At 33.4% G+C, this 23223-nt stretch overlaps 1 protein-coding gene across 1 annotated transcript; it reads left to right on the top strand.

Annotated features, from left to right (window-relative positions):
- Positions 1–456: 456 nt before the first annotated feature.
- On the top strand, positions 457–1404 carry LOC109259544 (olfactory receptor 14A2). The gene has a single exon (XM_019437144.2). It carries the CDS (start codon positions 457–459, stop codon positions 1402–1404), a length of 948 nt encoding a protein of 315 aa, XP_019292689.2.
- The last annotated feature ends 21819 nt before the right edge of the window (positions 1405–23223 follow it).

Here is a 23223-nt window from a genome sequence, read left to right as displayed (position 1 = left end):
GTGAGGTAATGATTTTTAATAACAAAGGAGAATTGATTTACTCCCATTAGATTATTAGTAATCCTAACACACTATAAAGACATAGAACTTTGAACTGTTTTTCAGAAAACAAAAAGATTTGTCATTATGCATGGCACAATACCAGTCTGAGGGCAAGGACTTAGTGTGTCAGGAAAACTTTCATATTTAGTCAAATTGTATACATCTGGTAGCAAGTTCAGATTGAAGCTACAGAATCAGATGTAATTTATATGAAGACTAATTGAATTCACATACTACTTATGAAACACTTTTACCTTAAAAAATAAGATGGAATTTCTGTAGAAGTATTTAAGATACATAGGATGGCTCTTTTTCAAATAAACGATGGTATATATCAATATAGTTCTGGTCAGGTGGTAGAAATTGACTTTTTCATTATTTCATTGTCCTAACAGGCAGTGAAGAGATTCTAGCATGGCCAATGTCACCTTAGTGACAGGATTTCTTCTTGTGGAGTTTTCTGACATCCAAGAGCTTCAGATATTATATGGTGTGCTCTTCCTACTGATTTATCTGGCTGTCCTGATGAGTAACCTTCTCATCATCACTCTCATTACCCTAGACCAGCATCTACAGACACCAATGTACTTTTTCCTGAAGAATTTGTCATTCCTGGATGTCTTCCTTGTGTCTGTCCCAATCCCCAAATTGATTGTCAACAGCCTAACATACAGCAATTCCATCTCCATTTTAGGGTGTGCCTTCCAGCTACTTTTCATGACTTCCTTCTCAGCAAGTGAGATATTTGTCCTTACTGCCATGTCCTATGACCGCTATGTAGCCATATGCTGTCCTCTGCAGTACGAAGTCATCATGAACGCTGGTGCCTGTACAGTGATGGCAGGTGTTTCCTGGGGCATTGGAGGACTCTTTGGAACTGTGTATACTGCTGGCACATTTTTCATGCCATTCTGTGGCTCCAATGTGATCCCACAGTTTTTCTGTGATGTTTCCTCATTACTAAGTATCTCCTGTTCTGAAACACTCCTAGTGGTGTATACAAGTATTGGGATAGGTATGTGTTTAGGCATATCTTGTTTCATCTGTATTGTGATCTCCTATGCTTATATTTTCTCCACTGTGCTGAAGATTCCTACCACAAAAGGTCAGTCAAAAGCTTTCTCCACATGCTTTCCCCATCTTGTTGTTTTTACTCTTTTTATTATAACTGCCTGTTTTGTTTATCTGAAAGCAACCTCAAATACACCCCTAGTTATTGACAGGTTGCTTTCTGTGGTTTACACCGTGATACCTCCAATACTCAACCCTGTAATCTACAGCCTGAGGAACAAAGACATGAAATGGGCTCTTATGAGATTGCTGCAGAAAACACTTGGTCTCACATCTTTTAATACTAACTAACATCTATCAATGATATAGTATCTTACTGATCACAATAGATTTTCTCATCAGTTACCTCATTCCTAACTTTGGAACAATTCGATAAAAGAAAACTATGTACTCACATACACCAATGTAAATAAATTCTCAACAGCCTAATTGTTTCCAGTTCAGGTAGTGGCATTATACACAACTAACACATAAGTGTCACATGTTTCTCATGCAGCGGTCTTCAATGACAAAGAATCTCTTCATTTGTGGTATGATCTTCTAAAAGAATTGCTTGTTTCTCATGATGTTTATAATTTTTGTGATTTAATCTCATTTTCACTATTTTATTACATATTTTTAAATGAGGCACTGCAACAAGTACAGTGCCATAAAAAGCATTTGAACTACCAAGATAATATTTTCATATCACTTTTCTGAAGGATCAGACTGTCTAGTGCTGAAGCAGAACAAAAAGTAAGCAAACATAATGCAGTAGGCTATGGGCCATTCTAGAGATGTTCTTACATCTATAAACAACACTCAGGAGAGACATAAAACAGAGACAAAATCCTGGAAAGAAATACATCTCAGCACAGTTCCCCAAGATAACTCTTGATCAACTGGGTAAATAGTATTTCCAGAGAGACACCAGGCAGAGGTCTGAGTCTATAAGACATGTATGCCTGCATGTCTACCTGTCTATAATTCAGAAAGGCCCTTACTACTATTTATGGCATGATGAATGGTTCTAATGAGTGACATGAAGCTATGAAATATATTAATACTATAGCAGAAGTTTCTCACTTGGGGATGAACTCTCTTTTGACTTCTTCACTAGTGCCTCCAATATGTTTTTTTTTTTAATTAATTTGTACAAAACTACATAAAGATTCTGTGTTTTATAAAAACTCTCTGGGATTTACATTGACATTGTTACATCCTTCATTGTTTAAGGAAAATAATACAAAGGTTTCTTAGATATTTTCAATCGGATTCTTTTATTTTTAAATCATAAATGTTTTATTGTCACTTGGATTAAAAGTGGTTGATATTTTAATCAACCACTTTAATCAAGTGATAGATGGTTGATATTTTTTCTCAGGCACAAATGATCTCATTTAACCATGTCCCCAAATATCCTCTGACAACTTTGGTTTTTACCATGCTAATATCATTTATAAATATATACTTATGCTTTTTCATATATGATAAAATATAATTTTTATATATCATATACATAAGATTATCTTTAAGATTTCCCATAGAATCCGTGAAAAAGTCCCCACTTATTTTTGTTCTTTACCCTTAAAGAAAGAAATATGGCAAACATAATTGGATTTGTTTGATGGGTATGTGTATCAACTGTCAGAATTACCTGGGAAAATCTGTCAAAAAAAAAAAAAAGATTCTTAGACTGCTTATGGTTAAATTTATATTGTAAAAAAATGGTACTGGATTAAATCTTTTGAAATTGAATATTTCATGGGAAATTCCTGGAGATATTTTTGTTCCCTCACTATCTATAATGTGTTTTTATTATGAGAGAAAACACTAATTGAAAAACTATTTTTTTTTCTTTAGAAGACTGGCAACTGTTAAATATAGGAGTGATTGAAAAGTCATCATTTTAATAATCCATATCACAAGTGATGTAATCAGTAATGGATACTAAAATCTTTAGGATAGAAGTTGTAAGGAATGACATATTCTTATGATGACAGGTAATGAGTTAGGCTGAATTTCCTGAAAGAATGTGAGAATGACATGTGCAGAAAAGGTTTTCTTATATTTCTGTGATGCAGATCATAAAGCCCTCAGGTGAAGGGTGCCTTCTCTACTCCCCTTGGAAAGGAGCATCCATATCTCCAGAGGTAATGGGATAAGGAGAGTAATCTGACCAAATAGATCTTGAAATTATTCCCCCAGTTTATTATGCTTAGCTCTATTTCTCCTATTATATCTTTCCATGGTTTTCCACTCTTCATCAGATCTAGGATAAAAACTCTCAGGTTCAATCATTTCTTTGGGTCTTCATTTCCTTATGAAAGCTCCCTTGTCATATAATACTTACATTAAATAAATTTTATAATTTTCTTTTATTGTAGGGGTAGCAGTCAAGAACTGAAAGGGTATAGAATATTTTTTTTATCCCCTACAGTTTCTAGTACTTGAACAGGTATGACTGGGTCAATGAATTAGCTCTGGATCATGCAGAAGGGATTATGGGAAAATTGGCAGAAGTTGGCAGAAAGTAAGAATTTTAATCAAAGTCAGCTCTCCTGTAACTCCGTAGTGCCCAGCTGAGAGAGAAAACAAAAACAAAAACAAAAACAGAACAAAACAAAAGCAAAACAAAACAAAGCTCTTCTTTATTGCTTCTTTTCCCAACTTAAAGTAGCAAGATAAAAAATGAAAATGCTTTCTTAGATTTTGACTCTGGTTAAATTGCTTTTGAGATACCCATTGATTATAGAAGAAAGCCTTTCTTTCTAGGGACAGCTATTGCATTCCTATTGCTTATTTGAGTCCTGAGAACATGGTTTGGCTTTCCACCCTCCTATGCATGCAGGTAGTTGGTTTCTACATGTTCAGGAAACCAACTGTCAGGTTGAGAACTCCCAGTCTGGCAAGAAATAAACGTGGGTTGTACCCCATCTGCAGCTAACATAGTATTGACCGTTACCAGCTATGGGGAGATTACCTAAGTCTTTCTTTTGGCTCTCTTTGGGAATGATTCAGGACCATAAAAGGGTGCATATTTTGCACTCTCTTTTGAGACATTCCTTGAGTTAATGATTAAATCACAAAAGGCATATTAGCTTTGGTTTTTAATCCCTTGGTTTAAAACAAAAAAGAAAAACATTTTTAAGACTTTAATTCTTTCACAAATATTTACTGCTCATTTTGGTTGAAAGCTAATAATAAGATTTTTGAAAGGGTATTTTTATTTTGAGAATTTTGTGGCCAGGAGCTGAAATTGGAAAGTAATTGGAAGGTGATATTCAGAATCTGATAGGAGATATTTTTTTTTAAGGTTTCTCTGTTCTTCCAGTTTGGTCCTGTTCTACCCATGGAAATTTCTCCAATGACTCAAACCCCTATTTGGAATCCCTACTGACTGTATGCCCTGCTCTGACCATCCCCTTCTTGTTGACATGATGTTGCCAAGAATAATTTGGAATTCAATCTGCTTCTTTTCTAATCTGAATCTGAAAAGAAGGTATGGATGCATTAAAATATTAAAAGATCTTATCAAAATGGCTCACCTGAGATTTCCTCCTTCCCATGACTTCCCCTTGTGTTTCCCCTTTTGCTACCTTAGAGTTTCCATTCAGTTCACTTGAATCCTTTGGCATATCCCCTATTGAGCCAATACCACCTCCATCCTTCTGTCTACTTCTACCAGATTTTTTCCAACTCTAGTTTCTACAGTCATTTGAACTTTGGGCCCCTTGCCAAGCCCTACCTCAAGGACTCTCAAGTAATTGAAAACCCCCCAAAAGCAAGTACTCAAAATTGAAAAGGTAAAAGACTACTTTGAAATAAACTACATGTTTTGGTCACTAGCATGGTCATGGAAACATCCAGACAGCCACTAGATATCTCCTCCATCACTCACCTACACTTAAGTCCACAGTCTGCACTAGATTACATTATCAGGACAAGGGAAGGTCTTGAAATTCTCCTCCACAAATGTTGGTAAGCAAACATCCTTAAATTATCCCAATTTTAGAAACACAATTCAGATGAAAATTTGAGTGGAGAAAAGACAAGACCTAACTATTTTAGACAAACCAGAAATATTACTCTATTTTACAGACTCATGGCTACAGATTTAGAATAAGAGCTATAAGTTCTCTATTTATATATTTTTGCATGTTTGTATATATTTATGTTATAAATATTTGGTATATTTCTACCTCCATATGGTATTCATAAATTTATAGAATTTCTTTTAAAGGATGATTTTTAAGTTTATATATTTATTTTGAGAGAGACAGAGTGTGTGCCTGAGATGGGGAAGGGATGAGAGAGAGAAGGAGGGAAAATCCCAAGCAGGCTCTGTGCTGTCAGCACAGTACTGATGCAGAGCTTGAGTAATATTCCATTATATATATATATATATATATATATATATATATATATATGTGTGTGTGTGTGTGTATACACATATATATAATATCATATATAATGTGTATATATATTATTTGTGCATGTTTATATTATTTGTGTATATGCATTATATATGTGTGTTTATATATATTATATATAAATATATTTGTATATATAATTTATTATGTATAATACGTATGTACATATAGTATACATACATTATTTGTTTGTATATATATTATTTGTATATATACATTATATATATTTTTATATATAAATATATCACTTATTTTTTATCTATTCATCTATGGGTGGACACTTGAGTTGCTTCCATATCTTGGCTGTTTCAAATAATTCTGCAGAAAACATAGATGGTGCATATAACTTTTTGAATTAGTGTTTTAATTTTCTTTATGTAAAAATACTCAATAGTGGAATTAGTGAATTATATGGTAATTGTATTTCATAATTTTTGAGGACCTTCCATATTCTTTTCCACAGTGGCTGTACCAGTTTGCATTCCCACCAACAGTGCATGAATATTAACTTTTCTCTACATATTCACCAATACTTGTTATTTTTTGTGTCTTTCATTTTAACCATTCTCACAAGTGTAAAGTGATAACTCATTGTGGTTTTAATTCACACATTCCCTGATGAGTGATGTTGAACATCTTTTCATGTGTCTGTTCACCATCTGTATGTCCTCTTTGGAAAATTTCTATTCAAGTTCTCTGCCCTGTTTTTAAATTGGGTTATTTGTTTTGTTGTTGAGTTGTATAAGTCCTTTGTACATTTTGGATATTAAACTCTCATCAAATGTATGGTTTAAATTTTGTTCTTATATTTAGCAGATTTCCTCTTCATTTGGCAATGGTTTATTTTGTTGTGCAGAGCTTTTTAGTTTGGTGTATTCATATTAGTTTATTTTTGCTTTTGTGTCACTTGCATTGGGAGACAAATCTACAAAGATGTCACTAAGACAAATGTCTTCTAGGAATATTGTGGTGTCAGGTCTTATATACAATTATGTGATCCCTTTTCAGTTAATTTCAAAGTATCAGTCTAGTTTGTTTCTTTCTCTCTTTCTGTCTCTCTTTCTCTCTTTCTTTCTTCTTTCTTCTTTCTTTCTTTCTTTTCTTCTTTCTTTCTTTCTTTCTTTCTTTCTTTCTTTCTTTCTTTCTTTCTTTCTTTCCTTCTTTCTTTCTTCTTCTTTCCAGAATGTGGCTGCTCAGTTTACTCAGCACCATTTATTGAAAAAGTATCTTTTCCCCATTACATATCCCTAGTCTTGTCTCTTTTACTGTAGATTAATTACCCATATATGTCTGGGATTATTTCTGGCCTTTTAATTCAATTCATTATCTATGTGTCTGTATGTGTACCAATATCATACATACTTCCTTTATTATTATAGCTTTGTAATAGTTTGAAATCAGGGAGTATTATACTACAAGCTTTGTTCTTTCTCAAGATAGGTTTAGCCATTTTTGTTTATTTATTTGTTTGTTTATTTATGGTTCTATACATCTTTTGGCATTATTTGTCTTACTTTTGAGAAAAATGCTGTTGGAATTTTGATAGGGATTGTGTTGAATTTGTATATTGTTTTGGATAGTATGGACATTTTAGCAATACTAATTTCTCAATCCATCAGCATTGAATATTGTTCTATTTATTTATCTCCTTAAATTTCTTTCATCAGGTCTTTCTTGGTTAAATTTACTTGTAGGTGTTTTATGTTTATTTTATGTAATTATAAATGCTGTTATTAATCTTTCTTTTTTGTTTCATCTTCTGTGTATAAATGCCACAGATTTCTATATATTAATTTTCTATTCTCCAAATTTACTGAGTTTACTTATTAGTTCTAACAGTGTTTTTTGTTTGTTTTGTTTTGTTTGTTTGTTTGTTTCTTTTATTTTGGCAGAGTCTTTAATATTTTCTATGCATAGTGGCCTATCATTCACAAATAGTGACAGTTTTACTTTTTTTCTGATTTGGTGGCTTTTATTACTCTTTTTTCCTCCCCTAATTGTTGTGGCTAGGACTGTCAATACTATGTTTAATAGCAGTGATGAACATGGGCATCATTGCTTTGTTTCCGTTCCTTAAGAAAAAGTTTTCAGCTTTTCACTATTGACTATAATGTTAGGTGTCGCTTGTTATATATGGCCTCCATTATGTTGAGTTACATTTCCTCTATTCCCACTTTGATGAGAGTTTTTTTTTATTATAAACTTACAAGAAATTTGTTATAATCAAATGGATCTTGTCAAATGTTTTATGTATCTATAAAGATAATCATGTTTTTTTACCTTTCATTTGGTAAGGTGATGTATCACATTGATTGATTTATAGATGTTGAACCCTTCTTGCATTCCTGGAATATATCTCACTCGATCATGGTATATTATCCTTTCAATGTATTGTGAAATTTGATTTACTAACGTTTTGTTGAGAGTTTTTTTTATTTTTTTCCATTTATATTTCTCAAAGTTTTTTTGGCCTGCAATTTGCCTGTGTGGTGTCCTTGTCTGGTTTTGGTGTCATGGTAATGCTGGTATCATAACATGTATTTGAAGTTTTCCCACCTCTTCAATTTTCTTGTAAATTTTGATAAGAATAGGTATTAAATCTTTGAATGTTTGGTAGAATTCACCAGTGAAGCTATCTGATCCTAGACATACTTTGTTTGGTGGTTTTTTATTACAATTTTAATTTCCTTACTAATAATCAATCTATTCAGAGTTTTCTATTTCCTTGGAAAACTTCATTTCCTTGGAAATGATGCACATTTCCAAAATTTATACATTTTTCCTAAATTGTCCAACGTGTTGGCATATAATTGTTCATGGTAGTTTTCTTTTTATTCTTTGCATTTCTGTTAATAGTTGTAAATTCTTTCATTTCTTAAAACAATTGTAATTGTTTTAATGTTTACTTATCTTAGAGAGAGAGAGAGAGAGAGAAACAGAGAGAGACAGACAGAGAGAGAGGAGGTGGAGGTGAGAGGAGGAGACAAATAATCTGAAAGAGACTCCAGGTTTTGAGCTGTCAGTGCAGAGCCTGAGGCGGGCCTTAAACCCTTGAACTGTGAGATCATGACCTGAGCCAAATTCAGAGGCTTAACTGACTAAGCCACCTAAGGCACCCTCCTTTCATTTCTGATTTATTTATTTAAGTCTTTTTTAATTTTTGTTTTTTGGTTAGTTAAGGGTTGTCAATTTTGTTTGTCTTTTCACAAAACCAACTCTTATTTTTATTGATCTTTTCTATTGTGTTTTAAGTCTCTATTCCATTTATCTCTACTCTGATTTTTATATTTATTTCTACTAATTTGATGTTTTGTTTATTCAGTTTCTAGTTCTTCTAGGTGTAAAGTTGGATTGCCTGAGACTTTTCTCCTTTCCTAAGGTAAGCCTATATTGCTAAGAACTTCTTTCTTGGAACTGCTTTTGCTGCATCTTGTACATTTTGGTACATTATATTTCTATTTTCATTTTTCCCTAGATATGTTTTAATGTTTGCTTTGATTTTTTGGATGACCCATTGGTTATTTAGTAGCATATCACTCAATCCTTACATTTTTGTGGTTTTCCCATTTTCTTCTTTAATTTTTTTTTTATTTTTTCAGAAAGGAACAGGGTTATTAAAGAGGACCCATTTCCTTCCTTAAATTAATTTCTAGTTTAATGCCTTTATGGTGAGAAAATTATTTTATATGATTTTAATTTTCTTGATTTTACTAGTTCCTGTTTTGTGACCCAATATATACTCTATCCTGGAGAATATGTCATGTGTACTGGAAAAGAATTTGTATTCTTCTGCTTTAGGATGGCATATTCTGCATATATTTATTAAGTCCATCTCATCTAATGTGTCTATAAAAGCTGTTGTTTCGTGGTTATTTTTTTCTCTTAATGATTTATCCATTCATAATAGTGGGGAATGAAAGTCTCCTACTATTTTTATATTTTCAATTACTCATTTTAAGTTTTTTAATATTTGCTTTATATATTTTGGTGTCCCTATGTTGGGCACATGGAGATTTACCAATGTTATATCTGCCTGCTGGATTAACATGTTTCTCAATATATAGTGCCAGGTTTTGTCTTGTATTCCATTTTCAGTTTTAAAATTTATTTTGTCTGATATCACTATAGCTACTACAGTTTTTCTTTGTATTTTTTTTTTAATTCTCATTTGAATAGAGTGCCTTTTTTCATTCTTTCACTTCCAGCTTGTGTATATCCTTACTTCTAAAGTGAAACTCTGGTAAGCAGCAGGTGGATGGGTAGTTTTGTTTTGTTTTGTTTTGTTTTGTTTTGTTTTATTTAATCCATTCAGCCATTCTATGTCTTTAGATTTTATCCATGCAGCCATTCTATTTCTTTTGACCAGCAAATTTAGTCCATTTGCATTTAAAGTAATTATTGATATTTTAATACTTACTGTGATGTTGTTGTTCTTGTTTTCCTGGCTGTTTTTGAAGTTTCTCTCTGTCATTTTCTTCTTTCCTCTCTTCCTTTGTGGTTTGGTGACTTTTAGTGTTATGCTGAGATTTATTTTTCAGTTTCATTTGTATATTTATGTTTTATTTTCCTTAGGGCTATTACGAAGTTTATATAAAATATCTTATGTAAATAGTTCTGTTTTAAGTTGTTAACAACTTGATTACATGCATTTCAAAGGTTTAGTCTTTACTTCTCCTTACACATTTTAGATATTTGATGATACATTAACATCTTTTTTTTATTTTATGCTTCCCTTAACTAATTATTGTGATTTTAATTTATTTGTCTTTTCACTTATATGCTTGCTAAATACTGATCTACTAACATTGTTATATATTTACTTTTTCTTTTTTATTTAAAAAAATAATGTTTATTTTTGAAAAAGAGAGAGACAGAGAGTGAGTTGGGGGATGGGCAGAGAGAGAAGAAGACACAGAATCTGAAGCAGGCTCCAGGCTCTGAGCTGTCAGCACAGAACCTGATGCAGGGCTCAAACCCACAAACTGGGAGATCATGACCTGAGCCGAAGTTGGACACTCAACCAACTGAGCCACCCATGTGCTCCTGTATTTACTTTTTCAAGTGAGTTTGTTTTTCCTGTCTTTCATGTTTCCTTACATTAATTAGTGCCATTTTTTTTTCTCCTTAATGAAGTTACCTTAACATTTCTTGTGAGTCCAATATAGTCGTGATAAACTCCTTTAGCTTTTGCTTATCTGGAAAGTTCTTGGTTAAAGTTTTCTTTCTTTTTCTGTTTTGTTTTGTTTTTTCCATAACACTTTGAATAGGTCATGTCTCTCACTTCAGCCTTTAGTTTCTGCAGAAACACTTCTGAGAGGCTCATGTGGTTTCCCATGTATGTAAGGTTTTTTGTTTTGTTTTGGTTTTTTTCCCATGATGCTTTTAAGATTCTCTCTTTATTCTAAAATGTTACCATTTTAATTATAATGTATTTTGATGTGGATCTCTTTGATTTTATCTTATTTGGATTTCTCTGGGTTTCCTGGACTTGGATGTCTAATTCCTTCCTTAGATTAGACAAGTTTTCTGCTATCATTTCTTCAATTTTGTTTTCCTGTTCCTTTCTATTTCCCTTTGTTTACTGGCATCTCTGTAATTTTATTCTCCTTGATGTTATCCCAGTTGTCCCTTAAGGCATTTTTACTTACACCTTGTGTTTGTTTGTTGGTTTATTTGTTTGTTTTCTGCTGTGTCCAGGTTTCATTGTTCTGTCTTCCAGTTCACTAATTTGATATTCTATTTTATCCAGTTTGCTGTTAGACCATTGTGGTGTATTTTTCATTTCAGTTATAACTTCTGTTTGGTATTTTCTTACATTTTCTATCTCCTTAACTATCTTCTAACTATGTTTATTTACATGTGCTATGGCACATGAAGGAGTGGGGCTGGTTACTAGCCCAATGGTGAGGCATGGTTGTTTCAGGGTGTTGGTGGATAGGGCACTCTGTCTACTGTAACAAGCAAGAAATAAGGAGAGTTATAAAACGGTATGGGCCTATGCTTATATTAGTGATGTAACCTGAGATATATATATATATATATATATATATATATATATATATATATCTGGCTCCTGCCAGTATCACAGGTCCCCAGGAGAGTCTTTGCTATTTTTTGCTTCTCTGGCAGACTTCTTGAGCTTAGTAAATGGATCTCCTTTATCTTTGGTCTATATACGTTTCAATAGTAAATGGATCTCCTTTATCTTTGGTCTATATACTTTTCAAATGTGTGTTTTTCTGGATTCTAGGTTGAGTGAGCTTATGTGTAAGCCCTTTAAAAGTGGGTTTTCCAGTACTTCCGGATTTATAATCTTCCTTATAGTAATCCCGATATATTTTCACAGCCCAGTGTTTTAGGGGCTCATCAATGTTGTGTAGTATCAAAAGGTTGGTGTGCTTGATGGCAAGATTTAATCTTTCACTCCTTAGGGGAACATTCTGTACATTTGATGCATCCTTAATTGAGAATTGCCATACCTAAGGTATGTTTTTCTTAATGGGGTGTCTGTGTATTTGCCTCCTTTTCATTTCAATGTTGTCCAATTATATGTTGTTTTGAAGCATCTATTTATCCAGTTTTTAGTCTCTTTCATTCCATATATAGTTATAGATTCATTGTGTCCTTGGCAGGAAGTGAATTCTGGATCTTACAAAAATGCAATGTTGAACCCAACTACATAATTATTAATAACAAGTCAATTACATTGATGTAATAGGGATTATTGTTTATAAAATAAGTTTTTAATAATATTTTGAAAACTTATCTACTTAAAAATAGTTTCAATATTTTTTTTTTATTTACTTGTAAGTTAGTTAACATATAGTGTAATAACAATTTCAGGAATAGATTTTAGTGAATCATCATATACATTTAGCACCCAGTGTTCATCCCAACAGGGGCCTTCATTAATGCCCATCACCCATTTAGCCTATCTCCCCACACAGCACCCCTCAGTTTTTTCTCTATACTTAAGGGTCTCTTATGGTTTCTCTCCCTCTTTGTTTTTATCTTATTTTTGCTTCTCTTCCTCAATGTTCATCTATTTTGTTTCTTTTATTTATTTTTTTAAGGTTTATTTAATTTGAGAAAGAGAGAGGGGACTAGTGGGGGAGACGCAAGAGAGAGGGAAACACAGATTATGAGCAGGTTACAGGCTCTGAGCTGTCAACACAGAACCCAATGCAAGGGTCAAACTCACAAATGGTGAGACCTGAGCCAAAGTTGGACACTTAACTGATTGAGCCACCCAGGTGCCCCTCATCTGTTTTGTTTCTTAACTTTCACATATGAGTAAAATAATATGATAGTTGTCTTTCTCTGTCTTATTTTGCTTAGCATAATACTCACTAATTTCATCCATGTTTCAGCAAATGGCAAGATTTTATTATTTTTGATTGCTGAACGATATTCCATTGTAAAGATGATGTCATATGTACACTAGATCTTCTTTATCCATTCATCAGTTCATGGACATTTGCGCTCTTTATATACTGTGGCTATTGTCGAAAGTGCTGCTATAAACACTGGGGTGCATGTGACCCTTCGAATCAGCATTTTTGTATCCTTTGGATAAATGCCTATTAGTGCAATTGTTGAATCATGGGGTAGTTCTATTTTTTTTTTTTTTCATTTTTTGAGGAACATCCATTCTGTTTTCCAGAGTGGCTGTACCAATTAGCATTCCCACCAGCAATACAAAAGGGATCCCCTTTCTCCACATCCTCACTAACATCTGTTGTTGATTGAGTTGTTAATGTTAGCCATTCTGACAGCTGTGAGTTAATATCTCATTGTGGGTTTTGATTTGTATTTCCCTGATGAGGAGTGATGTTGAGCATCTTTTCATGTGTCTGTTAGCCATCTGGCTGTCTTTTTTTGGAAAAGTGTTTATTCATGTATTTTGCCCATTTCTTCACTGGATTATTTGGTTTTAGGATGCTGAGTTTGATAAGTTCTTTATAGATTTTGGATACTAACCGTCTATCCGGTGTGTGATTTGTAAATATCTTCTCCCATTCCATCAGTTGCTTTTTAGTTTTGCTGATTGTTTCCTTCACTTTGCATAATCATTTTATCTTGATGAGGTCCCAATAGTTCATTTTTGCTTTTGTTTCCTTTGCCTCTGGAGACATGTCTGGTAAGAAGTTGCTACAGCCAAGGTACAAGAGGTTGTTGCCTTTTTTCTCTTCTAGGATTTTGATGACTTCCTGTATTACGTTTAGACCTTTCATCCGTTTTATTTTTGTGTATGGTGAGAGAGTAGTCAAGGCTCATACTTCTGCATGTTGCTGTCCAGTTTTCCCAGCACCATTTCCTGAGGTGACTGTCTTTTTTTCCACTGGATGTTCTTTCCTGTTTTGTCAATAAGTAGTTGGCCATACATTTGTGGGTCCATTTCTGTGTTTTCTATTCTGTTCCATTTAGCTATATGCCTGTTTTTGTGCCAGTACCATACTGTCTTGATGATTACAGCTTTGTAATACAGCTTGAAGTCAAGAATTGTGATGCCTCTAGATTTGGTTTTCTTTTTCAACCTTAGTTTGGCTACTCAGGGTATTTTCTGGTAACATACATATTTTAGAATTGTGTGATCTATATCTGTGAAGAATGCTAGTGTTATTTTGATAAGGATTGCATTGAATGTGTAGATTGGTTTGGCTGGTATTGACATTTTAACAATATTTGTTCTTCCAATCCATGACCATGGAATGTTTTTTGATTTGTGTCTTCTTTAACTTTTCTCATTAGCTTTATATAGTTTTCAGTGTACACATTTTTCTCCTCTTTGGTTAAGTTTATTCCTAGGCATTTTATTTTGGGGGGTAGGGGACAATTGTAAATGGGATTGATTCTTTGATGTCTCTTTCTGCTACTTCATTATTGGTATATAGAAATGCACCATTGTACATTGATTTTATATGTGTGACTTTGATGAATTCATGTATCCGTTCTAGCAGTTTTTTGGTGAAGTCTTTTAGGCTTTCCCATAGAGTATTATGTTGTCTGTGAAGAATGAACGTTTGACTTCCTCCCTGAAGATTTAGATGGCTTTTATTTATTTATGTTGCTTGATTGCTGAGGCTAGGACTTCAAACACTATGTTGGATAACACTGGTGACAGTGGACATCCTGGTTGTGCTACTGACCTTAGGGAGAAAGCTCTCAGTTTTTCCCCATTGAGGATGATATTATTTGTGTGTCTTTTGTATATGGCCTCTTCAACCACAATCAAGCAGAACACATATTAATTACATAAAAAATGAATGAACTGGGGAAATGCAAGATGGCAGAGTAAGAGGATCTTAAGCTCATCTCATTCCATGCTTAGAGCTAGATATCAATCATATCCAAGGAAATAACCAGAAAGTGATCTAAAGACTGGCAGAACAAACTACATGATAAATGTAGAAAAGAAGCTGCATCTGAAAGGTTAGGAAGGACAGAAACAGTGATCAGGAGCTGTCCACAGAAGGGAGGAAGCTCTTGTCATGGAGAGGGAAAAGCACCAAGGAGCCCATAGAGGGAAAACAAATCCCTGTAACATCTAGCTTTTAAAACCACAGGGACTGAATCCTATAAGTTTGTATAGCCAATAGAGCTTAGAGCCTGGAGTTTTAAAAAGCTGACAGCACTGGGTGAACCAGAAGCATGACCGAGTCCCCATCCTTAGAAAGACAACAACCCAAGGAGAGGCAGCATACAAGCAACACCTTGCACAATGAGAGGAAAATCTGTTTATACTGATTTCAGAGCATGTTGGGAGACTTCATGGAGACTAAAGGAGCTGGCAAGGACAATTTACCTACCCTATCCACTGCATAAACACATAGCCACCTGTAGGAGGCAGCACTACACAGACACTATGTAACCTGCTAGCAATGAGCTCACCCAGGTGCTCTTCTGAGGATATACCCTCTCCAAACATGCTGTCCTTGGTCCTGGGCTCCATGAAAATTTTGTTAACTCTACATATACCTCCACCCAGTTGCTGTGTGCATGCACTATGCCCCCACAGCCACTACAGTTTGGGGGCTCTGGCCTAGGGCTAGCATCTCAATGTAAATCTTGATAATGCCATGCATGTGCCCTGCCCTGCTGATACCCTCACAGACACACCATGCCACTGGTCACCAACACTGCCACCATGTTCTATGACCCTGCCACCACCAGGCTGTGGGCTTCTGGCCTAGGACAAGTGGTTCAATGAAAGTTTTGCTAAAACCACCACCATACTTCTGAGCACTTCTGCTGTCATTTCCCATTAAAACTTGCCTGCCTGGATCTCAGTAACGTCACAGAGAGCAAGCACAGCCTACAACAGGCAAAGACTCAATGCAGATGTCTGGAATGAAAGGAAAAGTGACTCAGACACAATAACAAGATACAAGCAACATACATAGAAGACTCCCCTGAAGTTCCAGTTCCTGCTGAACAGGGGACCCTGCACTGCATGGCAATACAGGACCTGTTATTAGTAAAACCACTACTTTTAAGAGCAGAAAACATGATTTTCCTAACCCACAGATATACACAGAGAGAGGTAGAGAAATTGAGTAGATAAAGAATGTGTCCCAAATGAAAGAACAGTATAAAATTACCCCAGGACATCTAAGGGAAAGGGAAAGAAGTAATATGCTTGATAACAAATTTTAAAGTAATGATCATGAAGATAATCACTATACTTCAGAAAAGGGTAGAGGACCCCAGTGATACCCTTGGAAAAAGAAATAAGAAATAACATATCAGATATGAAGAACTCAAAAAAATAAAATAAAATATATAATTGATGAAATAAATGGTAGCATTCAGGAAATAGAGGAACATATCAATGACCTAGGCGATGGAGTAATTTAAAGGAATCAAACTGAACTGATTAGAAAAAAGCAAATACTGCATAATGAGAGTAGACTTAGAGAACTACATGATTACATCAAGCATAATAACATTCACATTCACACCCAGAAAGAGAAAAGAGGAGGGGGGGGGCAGAAAATGTATTTGAATAGATAATAGCTGAAAACTTCTTGAATCTGGGGAGGAAAACAGAGACCCAAATACAAGAGGCACAGAGATTCCCCAACAAATTCAACCTAACCAAGTCACATATATTTAGACACACACACACACACACACACACACACACACACACACATATATAATTAGACACATAATTAAAATGGAAAACATAGTCATAAAGTAAGAGTTTTAAAATTTACAAATTTACAAGAGATAAGAAGACAGTTACATACAAAGGAAATGCCATAAAGTTATCAGTGGATTTTTCAGAAGAAAATTTGCAGGCCAGAGGAAGTGGCATGCTATATTCAAAGTGCTGAAAGGGAAAAATCTGCAGTAAGAAATACTCTATCCAGGAAAGATAACATTGGGAATGGAAGAAAAGATAGTTTCTCAGAAGAACAAAAACTAAATAAGTTTATGACCACCAATCTAGCCCTAAAAGAAATATTAAAGAAGACATCTTGAATGGAAAGGAAAGACCATAAACTAGAGTATGAAAATAAGAAATTCTGTAAAAATCAAGCAGTTAAGGGATTCACAAAATAAAAGGATATAAAATATCCTATAATATGGAGAGCAGAGGAGTAAAGAATGTGTTCAAACTTAAGTGGTCATCAACATAATATAGACTACTACATATAGAAGATGTTATATGCAAACCTAATGATAACCATGATTGAAAAACGAGAAATAGATATGCAAAGAAAAAAGAGAAGGGAACCCAAGTATGTCATTAGAGAAATCCAACAAACCATGAAAAAGAGCACAAGAAAAAAAAATCAGATAAAAGCTATAGAAACAACCACAAAACAGCAACAAAATGGAAAAAAAAATACCTATCAATAATTACTTTGAATATAAATGGATTAAATGCTCCAATAAAAAGACATAGGGTTATGGAATGGATGAAGACACAAAACCCATCTATATCCTACCTATAAGAGACTCATTTCAAACCTACCAACTGTAGATTCAAAGTGAGGGTATGGGACACCTGGATGACTCAGTGGAGCATTTGGCTCTTGATCTCAAGATTGTGAGTTCAAGCTCCACATTTGTTGCAGAGATTACTTAAAAATAATGTCTTAAAAAAGTGGGGATAGAGAAAAAAATTGAGGGGATAGAGAAACATCACACAAATGGTTGTCAAAATAAAGATGGAGTAGCAATAGTTATATGGAACAAAATAAACTTTAAAATGAAGTCTGTAACAAACATAAAAAAAAGGAAACTATAAAATCATAAAGGGACAATCCAAAGAGAGAATATAAAAATTGTAAATATTTATGCACTCAACATGGAGGCACCCAAGTGCATAAAACAATTAAAAAATAACAAAAACATTCCATCCAGCAAGACTATCATTTAGAATAGTAGGAGAATTAAAGACTTTCTTACAAGCAAAACCTAAAGGAATTCATGACCACTAAACTAAACAGCCCTAGAAAAATATTTAATATTTAATATTCTTTGAGTGGACAGGAAAATATTGTAAGTGAGAATATGAAAGTAAAAAACAAAAAAGCAATAAAAACTAAAAAGGATTAAAAAAATAGGATTCAAAGAATTCAAAGGATTCAAAAGGATTCAAAGGATTCAAAAAATAGAAGTTTATAAAATATGATATCAAATAACTGATTGTGGAGGGAGAGGAGTAAAGAATGAGTTTAAAATTAAGTGATCCCGGGACACTCGGGTGACTCAGTCAGTTAAGCTTCCAACTCTTGATTTCATGATCTCACAGTTGTAAGATCAAGAACTGTGTTGGGCTCTCCAATGGGCGGGGAGCCTGCTTAAGATTCTCTCTCTCTCCCTCACCCATTGCCCCTCCCCTGCTCATGCACGTGCACTCTATTTCTCTATGTCTCAAAAAATACATAAATAAATGTTAAAATTAGGTAATCCTCAGGTTAATATAGATTGTTAAATGCGGAAGATGTTATATATATAAACCAAATGATAACCACAAATCCATAACTCAAGAATGCATATGCAGAAAATAAGTAGTAAGGCAGCTCATGGGGTTATACAACAGACCTAATAGAACATAGAGAAGAAAATTGACCAATACGTAGAGGGCTTTCAGACCTGGTCTGAGCCCAATAAAGTTGACTGTTTATTAAAAAAAAAAAAAAAAAAGGTAAGGCATGCAGTATATCAATAATGAAAACAAGCAAACCAGGACAGAGAGAAAGAGAAGAAAATATAAGAGAAAAACTCCAAAAGTAATGACAAAATCAGTAACAAAATGGCAATAAATACATATCTATAAAAAACTAAGTTTATTTATGAGAGAGAGACACAGAGAGAGAGAGAGAGAGAGCACAAGTGGGGAAGGGGGAGAGAGAGAGGGAGACACAGAATATGAAGTAGGCTCCAGGCTCTGAGCTGTCACCACAGACCCAACATGGGGCTTGAACTCACAACCCTAAGATCATGACCTGAGCTGAAGTTGGATGCTTAATGGACTGAGCCACCTAGGCACCGAATACATATCTATCAATAATCACTTTGAATGCAAATGAACTAAATGCTCCAATCAAATGACAGAGGGTGACAGAGTGAATTAAAAAAAAAAAAAAAAAAGTCCATCCATATCCTGTCTAAAAAAGAGTCATTTCAGAACTAAAAACATCTGCAGATTCATAGCATGGGGATGGACATTCATTATGCAAATGGACGTCAAAAGAAAGGCAGAGTAAAAATTCTTGTTTCAAACAAATAGGCATTAAATCAGGGACAGTAGCAAGACACAAAGAAGGACACTATACAATCATTAGGGGACAATCCAGCAAGAACATATAACAATTATAAATATTATGTGCCCAAGAAGGGAGCTTACAAATATATAAAATAGTTAATAACAAATATAAACGAACTAATCAATGGTATTAAAATAATACCAGAGAACTTCAATACCACACTTACATCAATAGATTGAGCATCCAATCAGAAAATCAAGAAAGAAACAGTGGTTTTGAAGGACTCACTGGACCAGATAGATTTAACATATATATTCAGAACATTTCATCTTAAAAGAGCAGAATACACATATTTTCAAGGGCACATGGAACATTCTATAGAATAGATCACATACTAGCCCACAAAAAAAGCCTCAACACATTAAAAAAGATTGAAATAATACTCATGCATCTTTTCTGATCACATTACTATAAAACAAGAAATCAAGCAGATGAATAAAATCTGGAAAGACAACTAAATGGAGGTTAAATAAAATGCTACTAAATATTGAATGGATCAACCGTGAAATCAAAGTAGAAATCAAAATCACATGGATACTAATGAAAATGAAAACACAATAGTCAAAAACTTTGAGATGAAGCAAAAACATTTCTAAGAAGGAAGTTTATAGCAATACAGGCCTCAAAAAGCATAAAAATCTCAAATAAACAGCTAACCTTCACCTAAAAGAGATAGACAAATAACAACAAAGCCCAAACACAGAATAAAGAAGGGAAAAATCAACATTAGAGCAGAAATAAATGATATATAAACAAACAAACAAAAACAATAGAACAGATAATGAGACCAGGAGCTGGTTCTTTGAAAAACATCTATAAAATTGATAAACCTCTAACCAGCCTCATCAAAAACAGAAAAGAAAGCATTCAAATAAACAAAATCACAACTGAAAGAGGAAAAATAGCAACACCACCACAAAAATACTAACAATTGTAAAAGTATATTATGAAAACTGACATGCTAACAAATTGGGCAATTTAGAATAAGTGGTTTAATTCCTAGAAACAGATAACTTACTAAAACTAAAGCAGTAAGAAATAGAAAATCTGAACAGATCAATTCCAGCACGGAGATTAAATCAGTAATCAAAAAAAAAAAAAAATCCAAAAACAGAAGTCCAGGACCAGAAAGTTTCACAAGTGAATTCTACCAAACATTTAAGAGGTACTACCTATTCTCAAACTGTTCCAAATAAACAGAAGAAGAAAACCTTCCAAATTCATTCCATGGCACTCCTATCACTCTGATACCAAAACTAAATAAAGACACCACAAAAAAAAAGAACTAAAGGACAATATATCTGGTGAATACAGAGGCAAAAGTACTCAACAAAATGCTAGCAAACTGAATTCAGTAATTCATTTTAAAATAATCATTTAACAAGATCAAGTGGGATTTAATTCCATGGTGCCTGGGAATCTCAGTTGAGCATCCAACTCTTGATTTTGGCTCTGGTCATGATCTCACAGTTCATAGCTTCAAGTGCCACATCATGCTGTGAGCTGACAGTGCAGAGCCTGATTGAGATTCTCTCTTTATTCCTCTTTCTCTACCCCTCCTTTGCTCATATGCTGTCTCTCTTACTCTGTCTCTCTCTGTCTCTCAAAATAAATAAAATTTAAAAAGGAAAAAAATATATATATATTTATATAATGAATAAAAATGAAATCAGCAATAAAAAGGTGAAATCTTGCCATGTGCAATGACATGGATGGAGTTAGAGATTCTTATGCTAAGTGAAATAGGTTAGAGTAAGACAAATACCATATGATTTCACTAATATGTGGAATTTAAGAACAAAACAAATGAACACAGAGGAAACAGGAGACAGTCTCTTAATTACAGAAAACAAACTGAAGGTGACCAAAAGGGAGGTAGGTTGGGGGATTGGTTAAATAGGTGATGGTGATGAAGGAGTGAACTTATGCTAAGCACTGTGTGATGTACAGAATTATTAAATCACTTTGCTTTACACTCGAAACTAACACTGTATGTTAATTAAACTATAATTAAATTTTTAAAAAATTAAAAGATAAAAATAAAGATTTGAGAAATAGAATCATTGAATATTTGCATTTTCTAAGAACTCAGAAAAACAAAACGAAACAAAACAAAACAAAAACCCTCACATTAATATATGTAACAAGGAAATATCTCTTTTACCCCATCCAAGATCTTTATTAAATTATAGTTACTTAAATCAAATGCTTGAAAATATTTTGAAACCTCCATTTAGAAAGTTATTTTCTTCTTGAAGTAGCCCTAAGTACTCAAGAGAGTGTAAAATTATCGCCTTTTCCCAGAAGATTCACACACACATAACTAATTACTTAATAGCAAATTGTTTTCAGTATGGAGATCACTAAGAGAGAGATTGAGATGGAGAAAATGTAAAGTACCAAAAATAAAATTGAATGTAGCTAAGACAAGAGTGGATCAGAAGGACAGGAAAAACAAAAGAAAACAAAACAAAATAAAAAACAGAGAAAGACTAAGAATAAGTTTCAAAGGCTATGGAAGATTATCTAATTAAACAATACTGAGTATTAAGAGAATGTTGTATAAGATGATGAGGTAACCAAATTTTTAAAAAAAGAAAGAAAGGAAGATTGCAATAGAAACACAGTATTTTTAAATTAATAATATATGGCATAAGAAAGAAAGAAAGAAAGAAAGAAAGAAAGAAAGAAAGAAAGAAAGAAAGAAAGAAAAGAAAAGAAGAGAAAAGAAGAGAAAAGAAAAGAAAAATCAGGGAAAGGATAAAGTCCAAAAACAATTTATAGAGTTTATATATACACCGGAAAGAATTACAACTGGGTAAGTGAACAGGATTATTACTTGCTTCCTGTGTTCTATTCAATAATTGATCAATGAATGGGTAAATTTGTTATCACAAATTGGTTCTGTAACATATAGCCATCGCAGCATTTAATTCCTGAAATTTCTTATGATTCAGAAATAATATAAATGTGTTATTTTTACTAAAATATTTCATGTATAAAAGCAACTGTTTTTATGCATTCAAAATCATTTTTCAAATGTAACAAATTAAAATTACTTATTAAACTCTCACTAAATTGTCAAAAACGAGGACTCTCATAAAAAAGAATGATCATTGTTAGTTAATTTGAAAAATCAAAAGGCCATTTACTTAAAACCAGTAAATCAAACTATTCATCTAAGTTTTTAAAAACTTTGCCACATGCCAAAGTCCCGTAGACTTTCCACCTTAGAATTAATAGTAAAAGTACTCAAACATAGAGCAATATATACAAATGTGGGGCATAATCATCACATACTTCAAATAAATATTATTAGTTCATGATATCTGAGAAATTCAGCAATATAATTGGAAGCCAAACCTGAAATTATCATTTCATAGTATGGAAACAGATATTCTATTTATTGTTTAACATATAGTCATAACAATTGCTTTTTAAATTTTGAAAATGAAAAATAATTATTTTATTCACATTATTTAATTTAATATAGAATCATTTCATGTTAATATATTTTAGAAATGGTTGACCATTTGAATATAAATTAAAATATAATTTATTTGAACCTGTCAATCAGACTCAATAGAGACCCATTTAAAAAGTGTCTCTGAAAGCAGCAGCTGCAATGTGCTATGGCTCTGGCGTTGAACTTACAGAACTGAAACTCACAGCTCCATGTGGGGTAATTTCTCTCACTTCTGTGTGCTTCAGTTTTCTCATTTTTAAAACTAGTAGAATGATGATAAAACCAAAGTAATAGGATTTACAATGATCGTGTTATGCTAGTGACTTCCAAGTAAGCATTCACTATATGTTGGCTACTGGTATCTATTATTGTAAGTTTACATTTAAATGGCAGCTTCTTGACTACATTTTCAGGGAACAATTAAACAATACCAAAGACATTAACAATG

Source organism: Panthera pardus, unplaced genomic scaffold (genome assembly GCF_024362965.1).
Source record: "Panthera pardus isolate Hobbes unplaced genomic scaffold, ASM2436296v1 HiC_scaffold_1, whole genome shotgun sequence".
Classification (NCBI taxonomy): domain Eukaryota; kingdom Metazoa; phylum Chordata; class Mammalia; order Carnivora; family Felidae; genus Panthera; species Panthera pardus.
This window is presented reverse-complemented; position numbering and strand designations above follow the sequence as displayed.

Coding starts and splice junctions, on each gene's coding strand:
- LOC109259544 (XM_019437144.2), top strand. CDS start 457: ATGGCCAATGTCACCTTAGTGACAGGATTTCTTCTTGTGGAGTTTTCT.